The sequence below is a fragment of the Artemia sp. Qi Xiang Cuo genome, chromosome 21, assembly GCF_049724085.1.
Source record: "Artemia sp. Qi Xiang Cuo chromosome 21, ASM4972408v1, whole genome shotgun sequence".
In the NCBI taxonomy this organism is placed as follows: domain Eukaryota; kingdom Metazoa; phylum Arthropoda; class Branchiopoda; order Anostraca; family Artemiidae; genus Artemia; species Artemia sp. Qi Xiang Cuo.
In genome coordinates this window covers 23,334,065-23,353,851 of record NC_142814.1, presented here as the reverse complement: position 1 = coordinate 23,353,851, position 19,787 = coordinate 23,334,065, and the positions used below count along the sequence as shown (strand labels likewise).

The 19,787-nt window shown below is 34.4% G+C and overlaps 1 protein-coding gene across 1 annotated transcript in view; it reads right to left on the bottom strand.

The window, feature by feature from the left end:
• Positions 1-19,787, bottom strand: part of LOC148939355 (angiotensin-converting enzyme-like) — a 402,696-nt gene that overhangs the window by 214,190 nt on the left and 168,719 nt on the right. The window contains exon 14 of the mRNA XM_089107028.1: positions 5,569-5,705. Within this exon, the coding sequence (XP_088963154.1) occupies positions 5,569-5,705 (137 nt within the window). The remainder of the gene's footprint in view (positions 1-5,568; positions 5,706-19,787) is intronic.

Here is a 19,787-nt window from a genome sequence, read left to right as displayed (position 1 = left end):
GAAAATTTATCGCTACTTATAACGCTTGTTTATAATTCAACAGTGAAAACACTAAGCAACTAGGCTTAATTCACATTCGTTGCGTCTTTTGTTTGTCAAAATATATAAATAAACTCAGTTTATTGTTAACACATTAGTATTATATAACAATTACTGTACGTCATACCATGATTACCTTTAATATTATCTTTTCTCATGACTTTGTTTCTATCCTTCCACGATTTTTTTCCTTCTGGCAACGTAACAAGGCGGTTGATTAGCTGCGAAGAGCCCTGTTCCTGGTCCTTATAGTAATATTGTGCCCTTTGTTGCTCCTGCCACCCCAAAATATTACTGTCTCGATCACCACAGCATATTCATTCTTTTTTTTCTGTTTGATTAACTTCATTGTTACGTTGTGGCTGAATTACACGTTCAAATTGTGAGAAATTATCTTGCTCACTTGTACCAGGCATGGCTAATCATTTCTTTGAGCTGCGAAGCGAAAGTTCGAGCCAAAAATTTGAGCCAAAAAAGATAAAAAAAAGAGTTTAGTTTCGTGTAATTTGATGATTAAAATGTGCTTGAGTTAAGATAACCCTAGAAGGGTAAGTATTCGTAAATTTTACGATACCAAAACGCGGTTTTTGTGGTTACCATGGAGACGGATGCATTGCGCGATCCCACCTCTCGTATACGCGAATATCATGCTTAAGTAGTTCTTGTGCTGTCACGCCTGTCACCGAGGTTTTATTATCTAAACTGGTTGGCGAAATATTAAGGGTGAGTATTAAAATTTGCTAAAGCTTACCATATACGTAACTTTTTCACCTGTTCAGGAAAATTGATTTTTTTTTTTTTTTTTTCTGTTAAAACTGTGTAATTACTAAGCTTCTTCAAACTATGAGGTGAGATCGGTTTTCTAACGTATATATATATATATATATATATATATATATATATATATATATATATATATATATATATATATATATATATATATATATATATATATATATATATATATATATATATATATATATATATATATATATATATATATATATATATATGTATATATGTATATGTATATATATATATGTATATATATATATATATATATATATATATATATATATATATATATATATATATATATATAGATATGCTTTATTGCAAAAAGCCTGTGGGCCATAGCAACACATACAGTCTACAAACAAAGCTCAGGAACAAAATACAACTTTAGATAATAAAAATCAAAAAAGAAAATAACAACAAAAGGACAAAAAAGAAACACATCGAGATTCAACAATTTAACAAACAAACACTAATCATAATAAAATTCAAATCCTAAAAACAGTAACAGGCTATCCCCTCAAACATAATTCCCTATGATTAATCCCTAAAGGAAGAAACCGACATAACTGTTTAATAGCCCATGAGATTTTCTCAGCCATCCACTCAATTAACCTGCATTCACTCCCAAGCACTCATCCAATGCACGAAGGGTGTGCGAAAGCACAGGATGGCTGGTTCCAAGCCACTTCCTGGTTGAGGGCCACGAAACGGAAATCAGCGCCGCCGGTTTGGACCTTAAGGGTGTAGTGCCGTCATAATTACTTACTTTACTCGTCCAAAACATTCATTCCGCAACTCAGACAGCTCTTCAGGCTCAGATACAAAATGAAATAAATTCTCATTCACGCATCCACATATATGGCAAAAATAAGGGCCAGCCGCCATTAAAAATTTCCTCGAAAATTTCCGTCTCTCATCTTTATCCGAACGGTACTCTCTTACATACAACAAGTTCTCAAATTTCTTTTTATTCAACCCAAATTTAAAATAAACCTCCTCCCCCCAACAGTCTTTGGCTTGGGAGTTGAACCTCAAAGACATAGAATGGTCCTTATGAGCTTGCCACTCCTGGATTTCATGGTCATTTAGGGTTCGCTGGACTTCCTTCCATACTGACACGGTTTCACCCATAGGGCCTTTTCCTTCATTGCACATCTCCAAAAGTCCACAAAGGTCCAGTATTTTCTTCACCTGATTTGGCCAAGAATCACGTCTACCGTTTTTCAAGCTCTTCAAATGAGCTGACTAAAGAAGCCGAACTCTAGATAACCTAATTATCTTCTCCCAGAATTTTACCATTCTAACCAATCTAACACTCCTTAAAGAGAAAAACCTCAAATCTCCTTTCAGTACCACTGAACTAAATGAATCCTTCAAGCCTAAAATTCTCTTAAAATATCGTAGCTGAACTACTTCTAGCTTAGCTCCTTAAGCAAAACCCCAAACCTCAGAACCCGAAGGTAGACTAGACGCTAGTTTTGTCTGGTACACTCTTTTCTGGATTCTCATGACAGCTATCTGATTTAAATTACTTCTCAAAAGCATATTTATTAGCCTATTACCCATTAAATTACAATCTTCTACATGCCTAGACATCTCCCTTAATGATCTAAACTTAACACCCAAATAAACAAATTCTTCTTTAACCTCTAAGACCTTTACTCCAAAATTAAAATGAACCTCTGAATCAACATCTACTTTACCCCTAAATACTGATTCTACTGATTTCATAGCGTTCAAATCTAAAACCTTCTTTTCTAAATAATTCTTTATTATATCTATTCAAACTATAAGCTCTATATATATATATATATATATATATATATATATATATATATATATATATATATATATATATATATATATATATATATATATATATATATATATATATATATATATATATATATATACACATATATATATATATATATATATATATATATATATATATATATATATATATATATATATATATATATATATATATATATATATATATATATATATATATATATATCTTTATTCGTTCTGTCTTTAATATAAATCTAAAGAGAAAGACAGAGAGTGAGGCAGGGGAAGAGAGAGCGCCGGAAAAAGAGGGAAAACGAGAGATAGACGGGGATAGAGTGTGGTAAGAAGATAAAGTAACGAAGAAAGAGATCGAGAGAAGGACAGGGATAGAGAACATAACTAAGGGAGAGGAATATGGACAGGCCACTAATTTTTCAAACATCTGATAAAGACGATAGGACTACCTCGTTTCTAATTTGAAGTTAATAACATACAATAAACCTAGTTACATATTACTATATACGTCAGGGCGAAAAAAGATATGAACGGGATTGAATAGCGTGAAAAAAGAAGAGAGACTTACACATACAAGATAAATGACGATATAGAAGGAAATAAAACACTGTTAATTTCAACGAGGCTAATGAGGGAGACTGTTATTCAACAGAGCCACGAAGCATAGAAATGGTCTGGGTATAGATATATTAAACAAAAACCTTACAAAATGCAAGCAAATGCTCTTAATACCTTTTATAGAGCGCAAATAAGAAATATTGCCCAAAGAAATATGAGATTTACAATTAGCTTATTATACATATAATATAAAATGTAACAAGCTTATTTCTTTTTAGTTTAAATTAGCCAATCTACTGTATCTTAATTTAACCATTTACTAATTAATGTAAGTTTAAATTAATTTAAGTTGAATTAAAGTCATTCTGTAGTTCTTTGTAGCTACCTAGGCTTCTCAAACAATTCGTGGTAACGAACTGTAAGTAAGGAGCGACCCGGCTCAATGGTAACCGAAACTCTAAAAAATGGAACTATGATACCAATAGATATATCAAAAGAATCAGATATTAATTCTGATTTCAAATATATAAGCTTCATCAATTTTAATCTTACCCATCAAAAGTTACGCGCCTGAGAAAATTTAGCGGATTTTCGAAAAAAGGGGGAAAGACCCCCTAAAAGTTATAGAACCTTAATAAAATCACACCATCATCTTCAGCGTATCAGAGAACCATACTGTAGAGGATTCAAGCTCCTATCTATAAAAATGTGCAATTTTGCACTTTTTGCCAGAAGAAAAATCACAGGTGCGTGTTTATTTGTTTTTTTTTTTGTTTTTTTCTTTTCCCCAGGGGTAATCATATTGACCCAGTGGTCCTAGAATATCGTAGGAGGGCTCATTGCAACGGAAATTAAAAGTTCTATTGCCCTTTTTAAGAGACCAAAAAAATGGAGGTCAACTAGGCCCCCTCCCACGCTCATTTTTTTCTCAAAGCCACCCAATTAAAATTTTGAGATAGCCATTTTGTTCAGAATAGTCGAAAATCAAATAAATAAGTCTTAGGATGACGTAATCCCCCACAGTTCCCAGGGGAAGGGCTGCAAGTTATGCCCATTGCCTACATATTGTATTGGTTATTGGGAAGTATACATCCATTTTCAGGAAGGATTTTTTTCTGGTGGGGAGGGCTGTAGGAGGAGGTTACTATGGAGGATCTTTCCGTGGTGGATGTTTCTTTGGGGTAAGGGACATTTCGATGAAGGGGGCGCCGGATTTCCAAGCATTATTTAAAAAACGATCAGAAATTAAATAAAAAAAAACAAGTTTTTTCAACTGAAAGTAAGAAGCAATATTAAAACTTAAAACGAACAGAAATTATTACGTATATGAGGGGATTCTCCCCCAAGTCAATACCTCGCTCTTTACGCCTCATTTTTCTTTGGGATTTCAAAAGATCTATATGCTATAATTAACCAGCCTGTGTGGGTCTGGTTCTTTTGGATTAATATTTTTTTTAACTTTGGGGACTAAGAAAGTTTAAGTTAATAAATGAAGAACACGATTATAAACTTTTAAAAATCTAAATAATAAAAAAAAACAATAAAAAAAACAATCGATACTGCTCTATAATAATCGAAACTTTTCAAAATGGAATTTTGATGTCAATGAGTGTATCAAAACAATTGGCTTATAATGCCGATTCTAAATATATAAATTTTATTAAGTTTAGTATTACTCATCAAAGGCTACGAGCCTGAGAAAATTTACCTTATTTTTCAAAGAGGGGGGAAGCATCCCCTACAAGTGAAAGAATTTTAACGAAAATCACACCGTCAGATTCAGTGTATCAGAAAACCCTATTACATAGGTTTCAAGCTCATATCTGCAAAAATCTGCAACTTTGTATTTTTTGCAAGAAGAAAAATATACGAATATAGAAGTTCGTTACGTAAGTTAATTTGTAAATTACGTTAGAACCAAATTTAGAGACAGCCATTTAGCAAAAGAAAATTAAAATTTTTATGCAGATTTTGTTTACTTATTCAATGACAGTGAGCCAAAATAAAAGCTGCATTAAGTAAAAAACGATCAGAAATTAAATAAAAAAACAAGTTTTTTAAACTGAAAGTAAGGTGCGACATTAAAACTTAAAACGAACAGATATTATTCCGTATATGAAAGGGGCTGTCCCCTCCTCAACGCCTCGCTCATTACGCTAAAGTTTGACTCTGTCTCACAACTTTATTTTTTAAAACAATAAAAAACTTTAGCGTAAAGAGTGAGGCGTTGAGGAGGGGACAGCCCTTTTCATATACGGAATAATTTCTGTTCGTTTTAAGTTTTAATGTCGCTCCTTACTTTCAGTTTTAAAAAACTTGTTTTTTTATTTAATAACGTAAGGGATGAGTGGCAAGTCCACTTACGGATAACTGCTCATTGTCACTATTGATGTCCGTATTATAATTCCAATCTGCCTTTCCTGCACTGCTGCATTTGTCATTCATTCCGCTTTCGTATGTTCCAGCCATATATTCTTGGGCAAGCTGTTCATAATCACAGTCTAAAAGTGATGATTAAGTACATTTTATGCAATGTGTCCTATATTTAAAACATATTGAAACTATAATAATAATAATAATAATTTATTATAAGCCAAAAAACAGGCCATACAGAACAGTATTCTTAATCACACTCCACAAGAAAAATAACATAAATATCAAGTTTCACTCATTGATGTCAACGCTTCATTTACATATTTACATAACTGCCTGATTGACCTTTTTACAGTCGTTTTCAGGATCCCCGGGAACACCAAGTTACCACCCACAAAATACTTTTCCCTTAATAGAGAAAGTTGCTGGCACTCGGTGAGAATATGGGCGACATCCTCAATACCTAGGTTACATCTGGGGCAAGAGTAATCCGCATTTGCATCTGGGGCCACCCTATTTCTTTCAAATACTCTTTTTCTATTTTTTAGTGGCAGGCAATTCGCTCGGATCCGAAACCACCATATTGAAACTATATAAGAGTTTTTTAAGTTGTAAATATGGGGTAGCAATATATTATTTTTAGTTTTTGCTAAATTTTTTGCCTTCTTTTCGAACTTACAATAAGATTTTTATGTACGCTTTACATTCAGACGATTTCCCAATATACTACTACTACTAGTAACAACCCACCGCAGAACCAAGCCGCCTGAGGTCAACACAGCTATGCAACCTCCTATTTCATCCCAATCTATTCAAGCCTCCCTCTTCACACTTCCCATGAAGTTCCAATTTCCCTTAAATCTTTCCCTACGACATCTTCACACTTTCCAGGAAGTTCCAATTTCCCTTAAATCTTTCCCTACGACATCCACCTACCCCAGCCAAAGACGACCTGCTTTTTATTTAGCCCTAGACAGTTGGCCAAAAACAAAACTCTTTGGCAATCTGCCATCCTTCATCCGGAGAACGTGTCCAAGCCATCTCAACCTTTCTCTCATTATAAATTAAGATAGCGGGATCGAACCACACTTTTTGTACAGTCTACGGTTTGATATACGGTCAGCCAGTCGGGTACCCAAAACAATAATTAGGCAATGTCTCTGGAAAACATTTTCTTCCAACTCTGGAAATCTTCGTCCGTTTTTTGGAGCGCCCATGGTTCAGAACCATATTTAACCACTGTCATCACTGTTGCTTCCAATATTCTAGTCTTGGTTTGCAGACTAATCTTCAAATTCTTCCAAAAAACTGTTTAGAAACATCCTAGGCCTTGGCTGTTCTATATTTAAAATCTTCACTGCACTCACCGTCTTTACTAATAATATTACCAAGGTAAGTGAAGCTGTCTACTTGATTGATATCTGTTTATTACGCAACGTCCCCTTTTCCTCCTTATTTATTCCTAGCCTAAGCTACTTAGTCTTCTTAACTTTAATTTTGAGACCTATTCTAACATCCTGAACACGGAAAGCCTCTAACAGTTTAATACGAAACCAACTACTAACCTCATTTCCTACCTTAGCCACAGCTAATACCTCCATAATTGCCACACTTACTCTTTTCGCCTTTCTTATATAGTGTTATTCTCGTTCATTGCCCTTATACAGTGTTATTCTCGTACATTGTACTAATTTACTTTAATGTATTTGTCCAGTATACCGTACAAGGATAAGCGCTTCATTAAAGTTATTCTATCAGCTGAATCAAACACTTGCTCATAATCTTGTAAAACTGAGGAATAAAAATGTTTGATGACTCAGGCACTTCTCAATTATTAGCCTAAGAGTAAAAATTTGATCGACAGATCCTCGACTCTTCCTAAAACAGCACTATTGTTGTCTTAAAATTTTTTTCTACAACTCCAAGTCTAAAAAGTATCATCATACTAAGTAATTCGCTACCAAAAGAAACAGACTAAGACCTCTAAAATTATCACACTTACTCTTATCTCCTTTCTTATAAAAGGGTTTAATTAGCAATCTTCTAAATTGCTAGGCTAAATTCCTTTAAAAAAAATTACATTCATAATCTTCAGTAACTTTTTTCTAGCCTCATAACCACCATATTTAAGCAACTCGTTTATCACATTAGCAGTTCCTGGGGCCTTATTATTTTTAATCTTTTTAGTACCGTTATTAATTATTTCTCACAATTAAATCTTCCTTCACATCCAAGGAGTCCGGAATTTTTCAATAATTACATTCATATATCTTCACATTCATTACATCTTCAGTAGCTTAGTTTTAACCTCAAACCACCATATTTAAAAAAATCATTTACCACTTTGTCAGCACCTGGGGCCTCATTATTTTCGAATCATTTTAGTAGCGCTACTAATTTTTTCTCGCGAAATAAATCTTCTTTCACATCCAAGGTGGAATAAACTGTTTCATTTTTCTCTATATCTTTTTTTTTGTAACTCTATCCCGGTTAAGCCCATTCTCAAAATGTTCTGCCTTATCACTATTTAGGGACCCCTTTCCTGTTTTTAACTGGGAAAAGTCCAGATTGACTACTCCTTCTCAATTTATTATTATGCTAGTTCAGTATTTTACTATTATAACGTCTAGCTGAATCTTCCAGATCCTGGGTAATTGTATCCATGGCCTCTACTTCAACCCTCCTTAGTTCAATTTTTAATGCTTTCTACGCTTTCTTTACATTCCTCTTGTTTTCACAGGATTTGTCGCTCAGATAATTCTTGAAAAAGCCCCTCCTCCTCACTATTAAACATAGATTATTTTCACTAATATTCATAGCTACATTCCTAGTTTTCTTCCTTAAGAGAATATCTGCAACTTCCCAATTTATTTTCTTCTAAATAATTCCATCCATCTTCTACATTGTCAAATTTTAAACTCCCCACTTTAGTATTCAGCTGCTCCTGGAAGCTTCTCTCAAATTTTCATCATGGAGTCTACCAGCGTCATAGCTTCCTACCAGCGTTACACTTCCGAAATCTCAGCTTTGAATTAACCCTAGATACTAATAAATGGTGATCGTTCTTCTAACATCAATAAAAACACTCATATGTACACAAGTATATGTGTATATACGCATGGATGTTTCATACATTTTTAGATGAATATACGAGATATTGTGAATATTTCTCCATATATAGTTTTGAATACCATAATAAACAAGGGCTGGTCTTTTTTTCTTGTAAATAAATTAGAAAGAAAAATTCGTAAGGTTCCCTTCAGCATTCCATAATCCACTTGCAATTTATGACGTGGTCTATTTGCGATAGATGAAGGACTGAGCTGCATACAGTTTTGCCCAAACAAAGAGAGTGCTCTCAAAACGTACGGGCTTTTGCTAGTATGCTATTACTTCCAACTCATTGCAGCCCCGCGCCACCTGATTTCAGCACAGTGGTATATGCTGTTGTTCAATAAAAGAAAAATATATTCGAAGTTCCACACCTAACCCCTTCTCACGAAGTTCCAGTTTCCTTCAATTCCTTTCTTATGACTTTTTTCAAATTCCATTTGGAAGGAATATGATTTACGTTTGGCCCTACCTGTATTGCCAAAAAGCATAACCTCTGGCAATTTATAATCCTTCGTCTGTGAATTGTGGCCTAGCCATCTTAACCTTTGTTTCATTATAGCCCCAGATTGCGGGAGGGAAGCACACATTCCTGTATTTTATTGACTGATATACCGTCAGTCATCACAGTTAGCTATCATATACGATTTTTGGTTTTTATCAATGATATAAATTGTTAAATTATTAATGGTTCTAAATCTCAACGGTTTCTGATGAACTTAACTGCAATTTCAAGCAGGTCGCAGTAACAAACAATAAGTAAGTAGCGACCTGTGCCAATAGTAACTTAAGACTATCAGAAAACAAAAATTTTGATGGAAGTGTAGACACAAAAAGGATTGCTTTTACATAATGATTCGAAAAGTGTAAAATCCGTAAAGTTTCAATTTGCTCATACTAGTTATGAGCCTGAGAAAAGTTTTGGAAAAACTAAAAAATGACCCGCAAATTCAAAGAGATTTAGATGGGTTTACCATATCAGCGTATTATAAGATTCGATAGAAGAAGTGGATAAAGAGACAATCTTATCCACAATGCTACGAAACTTCAAATTCTTTAAGAGAACGATGGTAAAGCATATATATTTTGTTGGTGTACATCATATCAGACACTTGGTCATTGATTATCGGGAGAGAAGTCGTTTTAACACAAATTGAAAATTTTAGTTCTATTTTTCAGTAGCAAAAGATATTCTGTGAAAACAAACTGACATTATCTGTCATTAGTTAGTATAAAACAGTAATTTCTGAATTGAAGCCTCAAAAGTTTTTTTTTAGACACAAACTTTCAAAGAAATCATTTAAACAGAAATTTCAAGTTGTAGCGACCTTTTTATGTGAAGAACAGAAAAGTCAGACCAAATTTAAGCCATTTCACCCCTGCAAAACAAAATTTTGGCCAGACCAGGGCCAAAATATTATTGAAAAAAAACTTCCGAAATAGCCAAATAGTAAATGAGGCTATCTTTTGAAGAGTTTGTCAATCCTGAAGGGTTGAAGGGCAGTATTTCTTCCTGATATTCAGGATAACCCTGAATAGAAGGCATCAAGAAGGAACATTAAATTATAGATGAGTCATTTTTTCCAATGAAAGTAAATAACTCCTTTAAATCATTTAATTAACTTTGATTTTACTGGATAAAAGGGAGATTTCTCTCCCTACTTTGTTGCTCTTCAGATTAAAACATAACCTTTTTACCTAATATGTCAAAAAAATACTCTTGCGCAAGAGCAAAGGGATAAGTGTTTTTTACATATTCTCTCAAGAATGGGATTCTATTCACATTCGCTTTAAACAGTACAAATTTCAGTCAAAGTGTTTTGAAAGATAATCAAACAGTTCGTGGTAACGAACTGTAAGTAAGGAGCGACCCAGCTCAATGGTAACCGAAACTCTAAAAAACGAAATTTTGATAGCAATAGATACATCAAAAGAATCAGATTTTAATTCTGATTTCAAATATATAAGTTTCATCAAGTTTAATCTTACCCATAAAAAGTTAAGCGCCTGAGAAAATTTGGCTTATTTTCGAAAAAAGGGGGAAAGACCCCTAAAAGTTATGTTATGTGTTTAGTTATGTGTTGATTTGTTTTTTTTCCCAGGGGTGATCGTATAGACCCAGTGGTCCTAGAACATCGTAGGAGGGCTCATTGGAACGGAAATTAAAAGTTTTAGTGCCCTTTTTAAGTGACCAAAATAAATGGATGGCAACTAGGCCCCCTCCCACGCTCATTTTTTCCCAAAGTCAACCGATCAAAATTTTGAGATAGACATTTTGTTCAGCATGATCGAAAATATGATAACTATGTATTTTAGGATAACTTACTTCCCCGAAGTCCCCGGGGGGAGGGCTGAAAGTTATGAACTTTACCCAATGTTAACATATGGTATTAGTAGAGATGACCCTATAACTCCGATCCCTCACCCCTGCTGCCACCTACAATTTAGTTTAATGCTGACAGTACACCAAATAAGGGCATAGACTCCCACGCCCACACCAAATATGGGCATAGAGTCATTAGGGAGAACACGTGGTTAATGGGGTCAATGACCTAAATTTCCAAGGTCGATGTTCTTGTTGTTGTAAGTGCACGCTCTCAGCGAATGTTATGTTTCATGGTTTTTGTCAGTGGGAATGGAAAAACAGTATTTTTCTCACTTTGCTGTCAGTCATTAATCAAATTGTTTCCGGGCAAAGTTTAGTAATGTCTGACAGGTACTGCTCCAGGAATAGATCCAAGTCATTAATGTCTTTGCCTCGGGAACAACTCTTTTGGTCGAACTCCAAAAGATATTAATAACCAAAGGCCATGGAAACAATTAGGCAAGAAACATCTTAGCGATGAATTGTTTTAGCGCGCGAGAAGGTTTCATATTAATTTGAAATGCGTTAGCACAGAGATGCCAATAACAAAGGAACACGCTGAATTTACGTTTAGGGATAATTTGGGCGAAACCGTTTTAGACAGGTTATGGAACTATTTCGGTGAAACAGATAGAGACTTTTTAAAAGAAGATTTTTGAAGAGATTTTAGAAGAGAATTTGAGTGTGGTCGTTATAATACACAAGCTTCATTTGAACAGTGTTGTGAGGTCCTCTAACCCAACCCCAAAGGGTTCCGATCCTCCTACCCCAACCCCCCAGGACGGCCCCGGTCCTCAAAGCCCCCCCAAGCTCCCAAAGGGACACCGGCGCCCCCAAAGGCCCACCCAGACCCCCAACTGTCCCCCGGACCCTCAAAGGCCCTCCCTGTGCCCCAAAGGTCCTCCTCCGGTCCCCAAAGGCCCATCGAGCTCCCAAAGGACCAATGGGGTCCCAAAGGCCCTCTACCGGTCCCCAAATGTCCCCCAGGCAGCCAAAGGCCCTCCCTGTGCCCCAAGGGCCCTCCCGGTGCCTCCAAGGCCCTCCACTGGTCCTCAAAGCCCCCCCAGCTCCCCAAAGGGCCACCGGCGCCCCCCAAGGCCCCCCCAGTACCCCAAAGGCCATCCCCAGGCCCCAAATGTCCCCCAGACCCCCAACTGTCCCCCGGACCCCCAAAGGCCCCCCCTGCGCCCCACACGCCCACCCCAGGCCCCCCCCGCTCTCCCGGGCATCCACAAGACCAACGGTTTCCCCAACATCCGCACCTGGTCCACCACTTTTCCCCCCGCAACCCAAGGCACTCCCTGTGCCCCCAAGGCCCTCTCTGGGACTCCCAGGTCCTCCTCTGGACCCCAACGTCCCATCGCGCTCCCCAAGGACCAACGAGGTCCCAAAGTCCCGCCACCGGTCCCCAAAGGTCCCCCTGCCACCCAAAGGCCCTCCCTGTGCCCCAAAGGTCCTCCGCCGGTCCCCAAAGGCCCATCGAGCTCCCAAAGGACCAACGGGGTCCCCAAGGCCCTCCACCGGGCCCCAACGGCCCATCGAGCTCCCAAAGGACCAACGGGGTCCCAAAGACCCTCCAGCGGTCCCCAAAAGTCCCCCCGGCCCCCAAAGGCCCTCCACCGGCCCCCAACTGCCCCCCAAGCTCCCAAAGGATCACCGGCGCCCCCCAAGGCCCCCCCCCCCCCCCCAAGGCCCTCCCCCGGCCCCCCAAAGGAAATATTTAATGACCTTCAGTTGTTGTGATGTTAAAAGTTCTGCTTTTGTTTTCTAAAATCATCGCCTAAAATGCCTCAAACTGTTTCACCCAAAGAGACACATACACAGAGACACACACACAGAGACACAAACAGAGACAAACACACAGAGACACACACACAGAGACACACACACAGAGACACACGCACAGAGACACACACACAGAGACACATACACAGAGACACACACACACAGAGACACACACACAGAGACACACACAGGTTATGGTTTACCTTGTTACAGTTACATTTTCTTGATTTTTCAAAGTTCATTTTGAATTTCTTTCGTTGAAATGCAAGAGTTGGAATATTTCAGCAGTGTTTGGTTGTGGTTTACCTTGTCACAGTTACATTTTCTTGATTTTTCAAAGTTCTTTTTTAATTTCGTTCGTTGAAATGCAAGAGTTGGAACATTTCAGTAGTGTTTGGTTGTGGTTTAACTTGTCACAGTTACATTTTCTTGATTTTTCAAAGTTCATTTTGAATTTCTTTTATTGAAATGCATGAGTTGGAATATTTCAGTAGCGGTCGGTTGTGGTTTAACTTGTCACAGTTACATTTTCTTGATTTTTCAAAGTTCATTTTTAATTTCCTTCGTTGAAATGCAAGAGTTGGAATATTTCAGTAGTGTTTGGTTTTGGTTTACCTTGTCACAGTTACATTTTCTTGATTTTTCAAAGTTCATTTTGAATTTATTTCGTTGAAAAGCAAGAGTTGGAATATTTCAGAAGTGTTTGGTTGTGGTTTACATTGTCACAGTTAAATTTCTTGATTTTTCAAAGTTCATTTTAATTTATTACGTTGAAATGCAAGAGTTGGAATATTTCAGTAGTGTTTGGTTGTGGTTTACCTTGTCACAGTTACAGTTTCTTGATTTTTCAAAGTTCATTTTGAATTTCTTTCGTTGAAATGCAAGAGTTGGACTCTTTCAGTGGTGGTTGGTTAGGGTTTACCTTGTCACAGTTACATTTTCATGATTTTTCAAAGCTCATTTTGAATTTCTTTCGTTGAATTGCAAGAGTTGGAATATTTCAATAGTGTTTGGTTGTGGTTTACCTTGTCACAGTTACATTTTCTTGATTTTTCAAAGTTCATTTTGGATTTCTTTCGTTGAAATGCAAGAGTTGGAATATTTCAGTAGTGTTCGGTTGTGGTTTACCTTGTCACAGTTACATTCTCTTGATTTTTCAAAGTCCATTTATAATTTCTTTCGTTGAAAAGCTAGAGTTTTAGTAATTCATTGGTTTTTGGTTATGGTTTACATTTTCACCGTTACATATTACCGATTTTTCAAAGTTCATTTTGAATTTCATTCATTGAAGTGCAAGAGCTGGAATATTTCATTAGTGTTTGGTTGTTGTATAACTTGTCACAGTTACATATTCTTGATTTTTCTAAGTTCATTTTGAATTTCTTTCGTTGAAATTCAAGAGTTGAAATATTTCAGTAGTCTTTGGTTGTGGTTTACCTTGTCACAATTAGATTTTCTTGATTTTTCAAAGTTCATTTTGAATTTCTTTCGTTGAAATGCAAGAGTTGGAATATTTCAGTAATGTTTGGTTGTGGATTACCTTGTCACAGTTACATTTTCTTGATTATTCAAAGTTCATTTTGAATTTCATTCTTTGAAATGCAAGAGTTGGAATATTTCAGTAGCGTTCGGTTGTGGTTTAACTTGTCACAGTTACATTTTCTTGATTTTTTCAAAGTTCATTTTGAGTTTCTACCGTTGAAATGCAAGAGTTGGAATATGTCAGTAGTGTTTGGTTGTGGTTTACCTTGTCACAGTTACATTTTCTTGATTTTTCAAAGTTCATTTTGAATTTCTTTCGTTGAAATGCAAGAGTTGGAATATTTCAGTAGTGTTTGGTCGTGGTTTACCTTGTCACAGTTACATTTTCTTGATTTTTCAAAGTTCATTTTGAATTTCCTTTGTTAAAATGCATGAGTTGGAATATTTCAGTAGCGTTCGGTTGTGGTTTACCTTGTCAGAGTTACATTTTCTTGATTTTTCATAGTTCATTTTGAATTTCTTTTATTGAAATGCAAGAGTTGTAACATTTCAGTAGTGTTTGGTTGTGGTTTAACTTGTCAAAGTTACATTTTCTTGATTTTTCAAAGTTCATTTTAAATTTCATTTGTTGAAATGCAAGAGTTGGAATATTTCAGTAGAGTTCGGTTGTGGTTTAACTTGTCAGAGTTACATTTTCTTGATTTTTCAAAGTTCATTTTTAATTTCTTTTGTTGAAATGCAAGAGTTGGAATATTTCAGTAGTGTTTGGTTGTGGTTTAAATTGTCACATTTACATTTTCTTGATTTTTCAAAGTTCATTTTGAATTTCTTTCGTTGAAAAGCAAGAGTTGGAATATTTCAGAAGTGTTTGGTTGTGGTTTACATTGTCAAAGTTACATTTTCTTGATTTTTCATAGTTCATTTTGAATTTCTTTCGTTGAAATGCAATAGTTGGAATATTTCAGTAGTGTTTGGTCGTGGTTTACCTTGTCATAGTTACATTTTCTTGATTTTTCAAAGTTCATTTTGAATTTCTTACGTTGAAAAGCAATAGTTGGAATATATCAACAGTGTTTGGTCATGGATTACCTTGTCACAGTTACATTTTACTGATTTTTCAAAGGTCATTTTGAATTTCTTTCGTTGAAGTGCAAGAGTTGGAAAATTTCAGTAGTGTTTGGTTTTGGTTTACTTTGTCACAGTTATATTTTCTTGATTTTTCAAAGTTCATTTTGAATTTCTTCCGTTGAAATGCAAGAGTTGGACTATTTCAGTTGTGTTTGCTCGTGGATTACATTGTCAAAGTTACATTTTCTTGATTTTTCAAAGTTCATTTCGAATTTCTTTCGTTCAAAAGCAAGAGTTGGACTATTTCAGTAGTGTTTGCTTGTGGTTTACCTTATCACAGTTAAATTTTCTTGATTTTTCAAAGTTCATTTTGAATTTCTTTCGTTGAAGTGCAAGAGTTGGAATATTTCAGTAGTGTTTGGTTGTGGTTTACCTTGTCACAGTTACATTTTCTTGATTTTTCAAAGTTCATTTTGAATTTCTTTCGTTGAAATGCAAGAGTTGGAATATTTCAGTAGTGTTTGGTTGTGGTTTACCTTGTCACAGTTACATTTTCTTGATTTTTCAAAGTTCATTTTGAATTTCTTTCGTTGAAATGAAAGAGTTGGAATATTTCAGTAGTGTTTGGTTGTGGATTACCTTGTCACAGTTACATTTTCTTGATTATTCAAAGTTCATTTTGAATTTCATTCGTTGAAATACAAGAGTTGGAATATTTCAGTAGCGTTCGATTGTGGTTTACCTTGTCACAGTTACATTTTCTTGATTTTTCAAAGTTCATTTTGAATTTCTTTCGTTGAAATGACAGAGTTGGAATATTTCAGTAGTGTTTGGGTGTGGTTTACCTTGTCAAAGTTACATTTTCTTGATTTTTCAAAGTTCATTTTGAATTTCTTTCGTTGAAATGCAAGAGTTGGAATATTTCACTAGTGTTTGGTCGTGGTTTACCTTGTCACAATTACATTTTCTAGATTTTTCAAAGTTAATTTTTTAATTTATTTCGTCTAAATGCAGGAGTTAGAATATTTCAGTAGTTTTTGCGTGTGGTTTACCTTGTCACAGTTACATTTCTTGATTTTTAAAAGTTAATTTTAATTTCTTTAGTTGAAATGCAATAGTTGGAATATGTAAGCAGTGTTTGGTTGTGGTTTAAATTTTCAAAGTTACATTTTATTGATTTTTCAAGTTCATTTTGAATTTCTTTCGTTGAAATGCATGAGTTGGAATATTTCAGTAGTGTTTGGTTGTGGTTTACCTTGTCAAAGTTACATTTTCTTGATTTTTCAAAGTTCATTTTGAATTTCTTTTGTTGAAATGCTAGAGTTGGAATATTTCAGTAGAGTTCGGTTGTGGTTTAACTTGTCACAGTTACATTTTCTTGATTTTTCAAAGTTCATTTTGAATTTCTTTCGTTGAAATGCATGAGTTGGAATATTTTAGTAGTGTTTGGTTGTGGTTTACCTTGTCAAAGTTACATTTTCTTGATTTTTCAAAGTTCATTTTGAATTTCTTTAGTTGAAAAGCAAGAGTTGGAATATTTCAGTAGTGTTTGCATGTGGTTTACCTTGTCACAGTTACATTTTCTTGATTTTTCAAAGTTCATTTTAATTTATTTAATTTGAAATGTAAGAGTTGGAATATTTCAGAAGTGTTTGGTTGTGGTTTACCATGTCACAGTTAAATTTTATTGATTTTTCAAAGTTCATTTTGAATTTCTTTCTTTGAAATGCAATACTTGGAATATTTCAGTAGTGTTTGGTCGTGGTTTATCTTGTCACAGTTACATTTTCTTGATTTTTCAAAGTTCATTTTGAATTTCAAAGAGTTTGAATTGCAAGAGTTGGACTATTTCAGTAGTGTTTGGTTGTGGTTTACCTTGTCACAGTTACATTTTCATGATTTGTCAAAGCCCATTTTGAATTTCTTTCGTTGAAATGCAAGAGTTGGAATATTTCAGTAGTGTTTGCTTACGGTTTACCTTGTCACAGTTACATTTTCATGATTTTTCAAAGTTCATTTTGAATTTCTTTCGTTGAAATGCAAGAGTTGGAATATTTCAGTAGTGTTTGGTTATGGTTTACATTGTCACAGTTACATTTTATTGATTTTTAAAAGTTCATTTTTAATTTTTTTAGTTGAAATGTAAGAGTTGGAACATTTCAGTAGTGTTTGGTTGTGGTTTAACTTGTCACAGTTACATTTTCTTGATTTTTCAAAGTTCATTTTGAATTTCTTTTATTGAAATGCATGAGTTGGAATATTTCAGTAGCGTTCGGTTGTGGTTTAACTTGTCACAGTTACATTTTCTTGATTTTTCAAAGTTCATTTTGAATTTCCTTTGTTGAAATGCAAGAGTTGGACTATTTCATTAGTGTTTGGTTGTGGTTTACATTGTCACAGTTAAATTCTATTGATTTTTAAAAGTTCATTTGATTTTCTTTAATTGAAAAGCAATAGTTGTAATATTTCAGTATTGTTTGCTTTTTGTTTAAATTGTCACAGTTCAATTTCTTGATTTTTCAAAGTTCATTTGAATTTCTTACGTTGAAATGAAATAGTTGGAATATTTCAGTAGTGTTTGGTTATGGTTTACCTTGTCACAGTTAAATTTTATTTATTTTTAAAAGTTCATTTTGAATTTCTTTCGTTGAAATGCAATAGTTGGACAATTTCAGTTGTGTTTGGTTATGGTTTACCTTGTCACATTTCAATTTTCTTGATTTTTAAAAGTTAATTTTGAATTTCTTTCGTTGAAGTGCAAGAGTTGGAATAGTTCAATAGTGTTTGGTTGTGGTTTACCTTGTCACAGTTACATTTTCTTGATTTTTCAAAGTTCATTTTGAATTTCTTTCGTTGAAATGCAAGAGTTGGAATATTTCAGTAGTGTTCGGTTATGGTTTACCTTGTCACAGTTACATTTTCTTGATTTTTCAAAGTTCATTTCGAATTTCTTTCGTTGAAATGCAAGAGTTGGAATATTTCATTAGTGTTTGGTTATGGTTTACCTTTTCAAAGTTACATTTTAATGATTTTTCAAAGTTCATTTTGAATTTCATTCGTTGAAGTATAAGAGTTGAAATATTTCAGCAGTGTTTGGTTGTTGTTTACCTTGTCACAGTTACATTTTCTTGATTTTTCAAAGTTCATTTTGAATTTCTTTCGTTGAAATACAAGAGTTGGAATATTTCAGTAGTGTTTGGTTCTGGTTTACCTTGTCACAGTTAGATTTTCATGATTTTTCAAAGTTCATTTTGAATTTCTTTCGTTGAAATGCAAGAGTTGGAATATTTCAGTAATGTTTGGTTGTGGATTACCTTGTCACAGTTACATTTTCTTGATTATTCAAAGTTCATTTTGAATTTCATTCGTTTAAATGCAAGAGTTGGAATATTTCAGTAGCGTTAGGTTGTGGTTTAACTTGTCACATTTACATTTTCTTGATTTTTTCAAAGTTCATTTTGAATTTCTAACGTTGAAATGCAAGAGTTGGAATATTTCAGTAGTGTTTGGTTGTTGTTTACCTTGTCACAGTTACATTTTCTTGATTTTTCAAAGTTCATTTTGAATTTCTTTCGTTGAAATGCAAGAGTTGGAATATTTCAGTAGTGTTTGGTCGTGGTTTACCTTGTCACAGTTACATTTTCTTGATTTTTCAAAGTTCATTTTGAATTTCCTTTGTTAAAATGCATGAGTTGGAATATTTCAGTAGCGTTCGGTTATGGTTTACCTTGTCACAGTTACATTTTCTTGATTTTTCAAAGTTCATTTTGAATTTCTTTTGTTGAAGTGCAAGAGTTGGAATATTTCAGTAGTGTTTGGTTGTGGTTTAACTTGTCACAGTTACATTTTCTTGATTTTTCAAAGTTCATTTTGAATTTCTTTCATTGAAATGCATGAGTTGGAATATTTCAGTAGCGTTCGGTTGTGGTTTACCTTGTCACAGTTACATTTTCTTGATTTTTCAAAGTTCATTTTGAATTTCTTTTGTTGAAATGCAAGTTGGAACATTTAAGTAGTGTTTGGTTGTGGTTTACCTTGTCAAAGTTACATTTTCTTGATTTTTCAAAGTTCATTTGAATTTCTTTTGTTGAAATGCAAGAGTTGGAATATTTCAGAAGTGTTTGGTTGTGGTTTAACTTGTCACAGTTACATTTTCTTGATTTTTCAAAGTTCATTTTAATTTATTAAGTTTAAATTAAATCGTTTGTAAATTTAATTAGTTTTTTGTATTGGTTTAACTTGTCACAGTTACATTTTCTTGATTTTTCAATGTTCATTTTGAATTTCTTTCGTTGAAATGCAAGAGTTGGAATATTTCAGTTGTGTTTGGTTATGGTTTACCTTGTCACAGTTACATTTTCTTGATTTTTCAAAGTTCATTTTGAATTTCTTTCGTTGA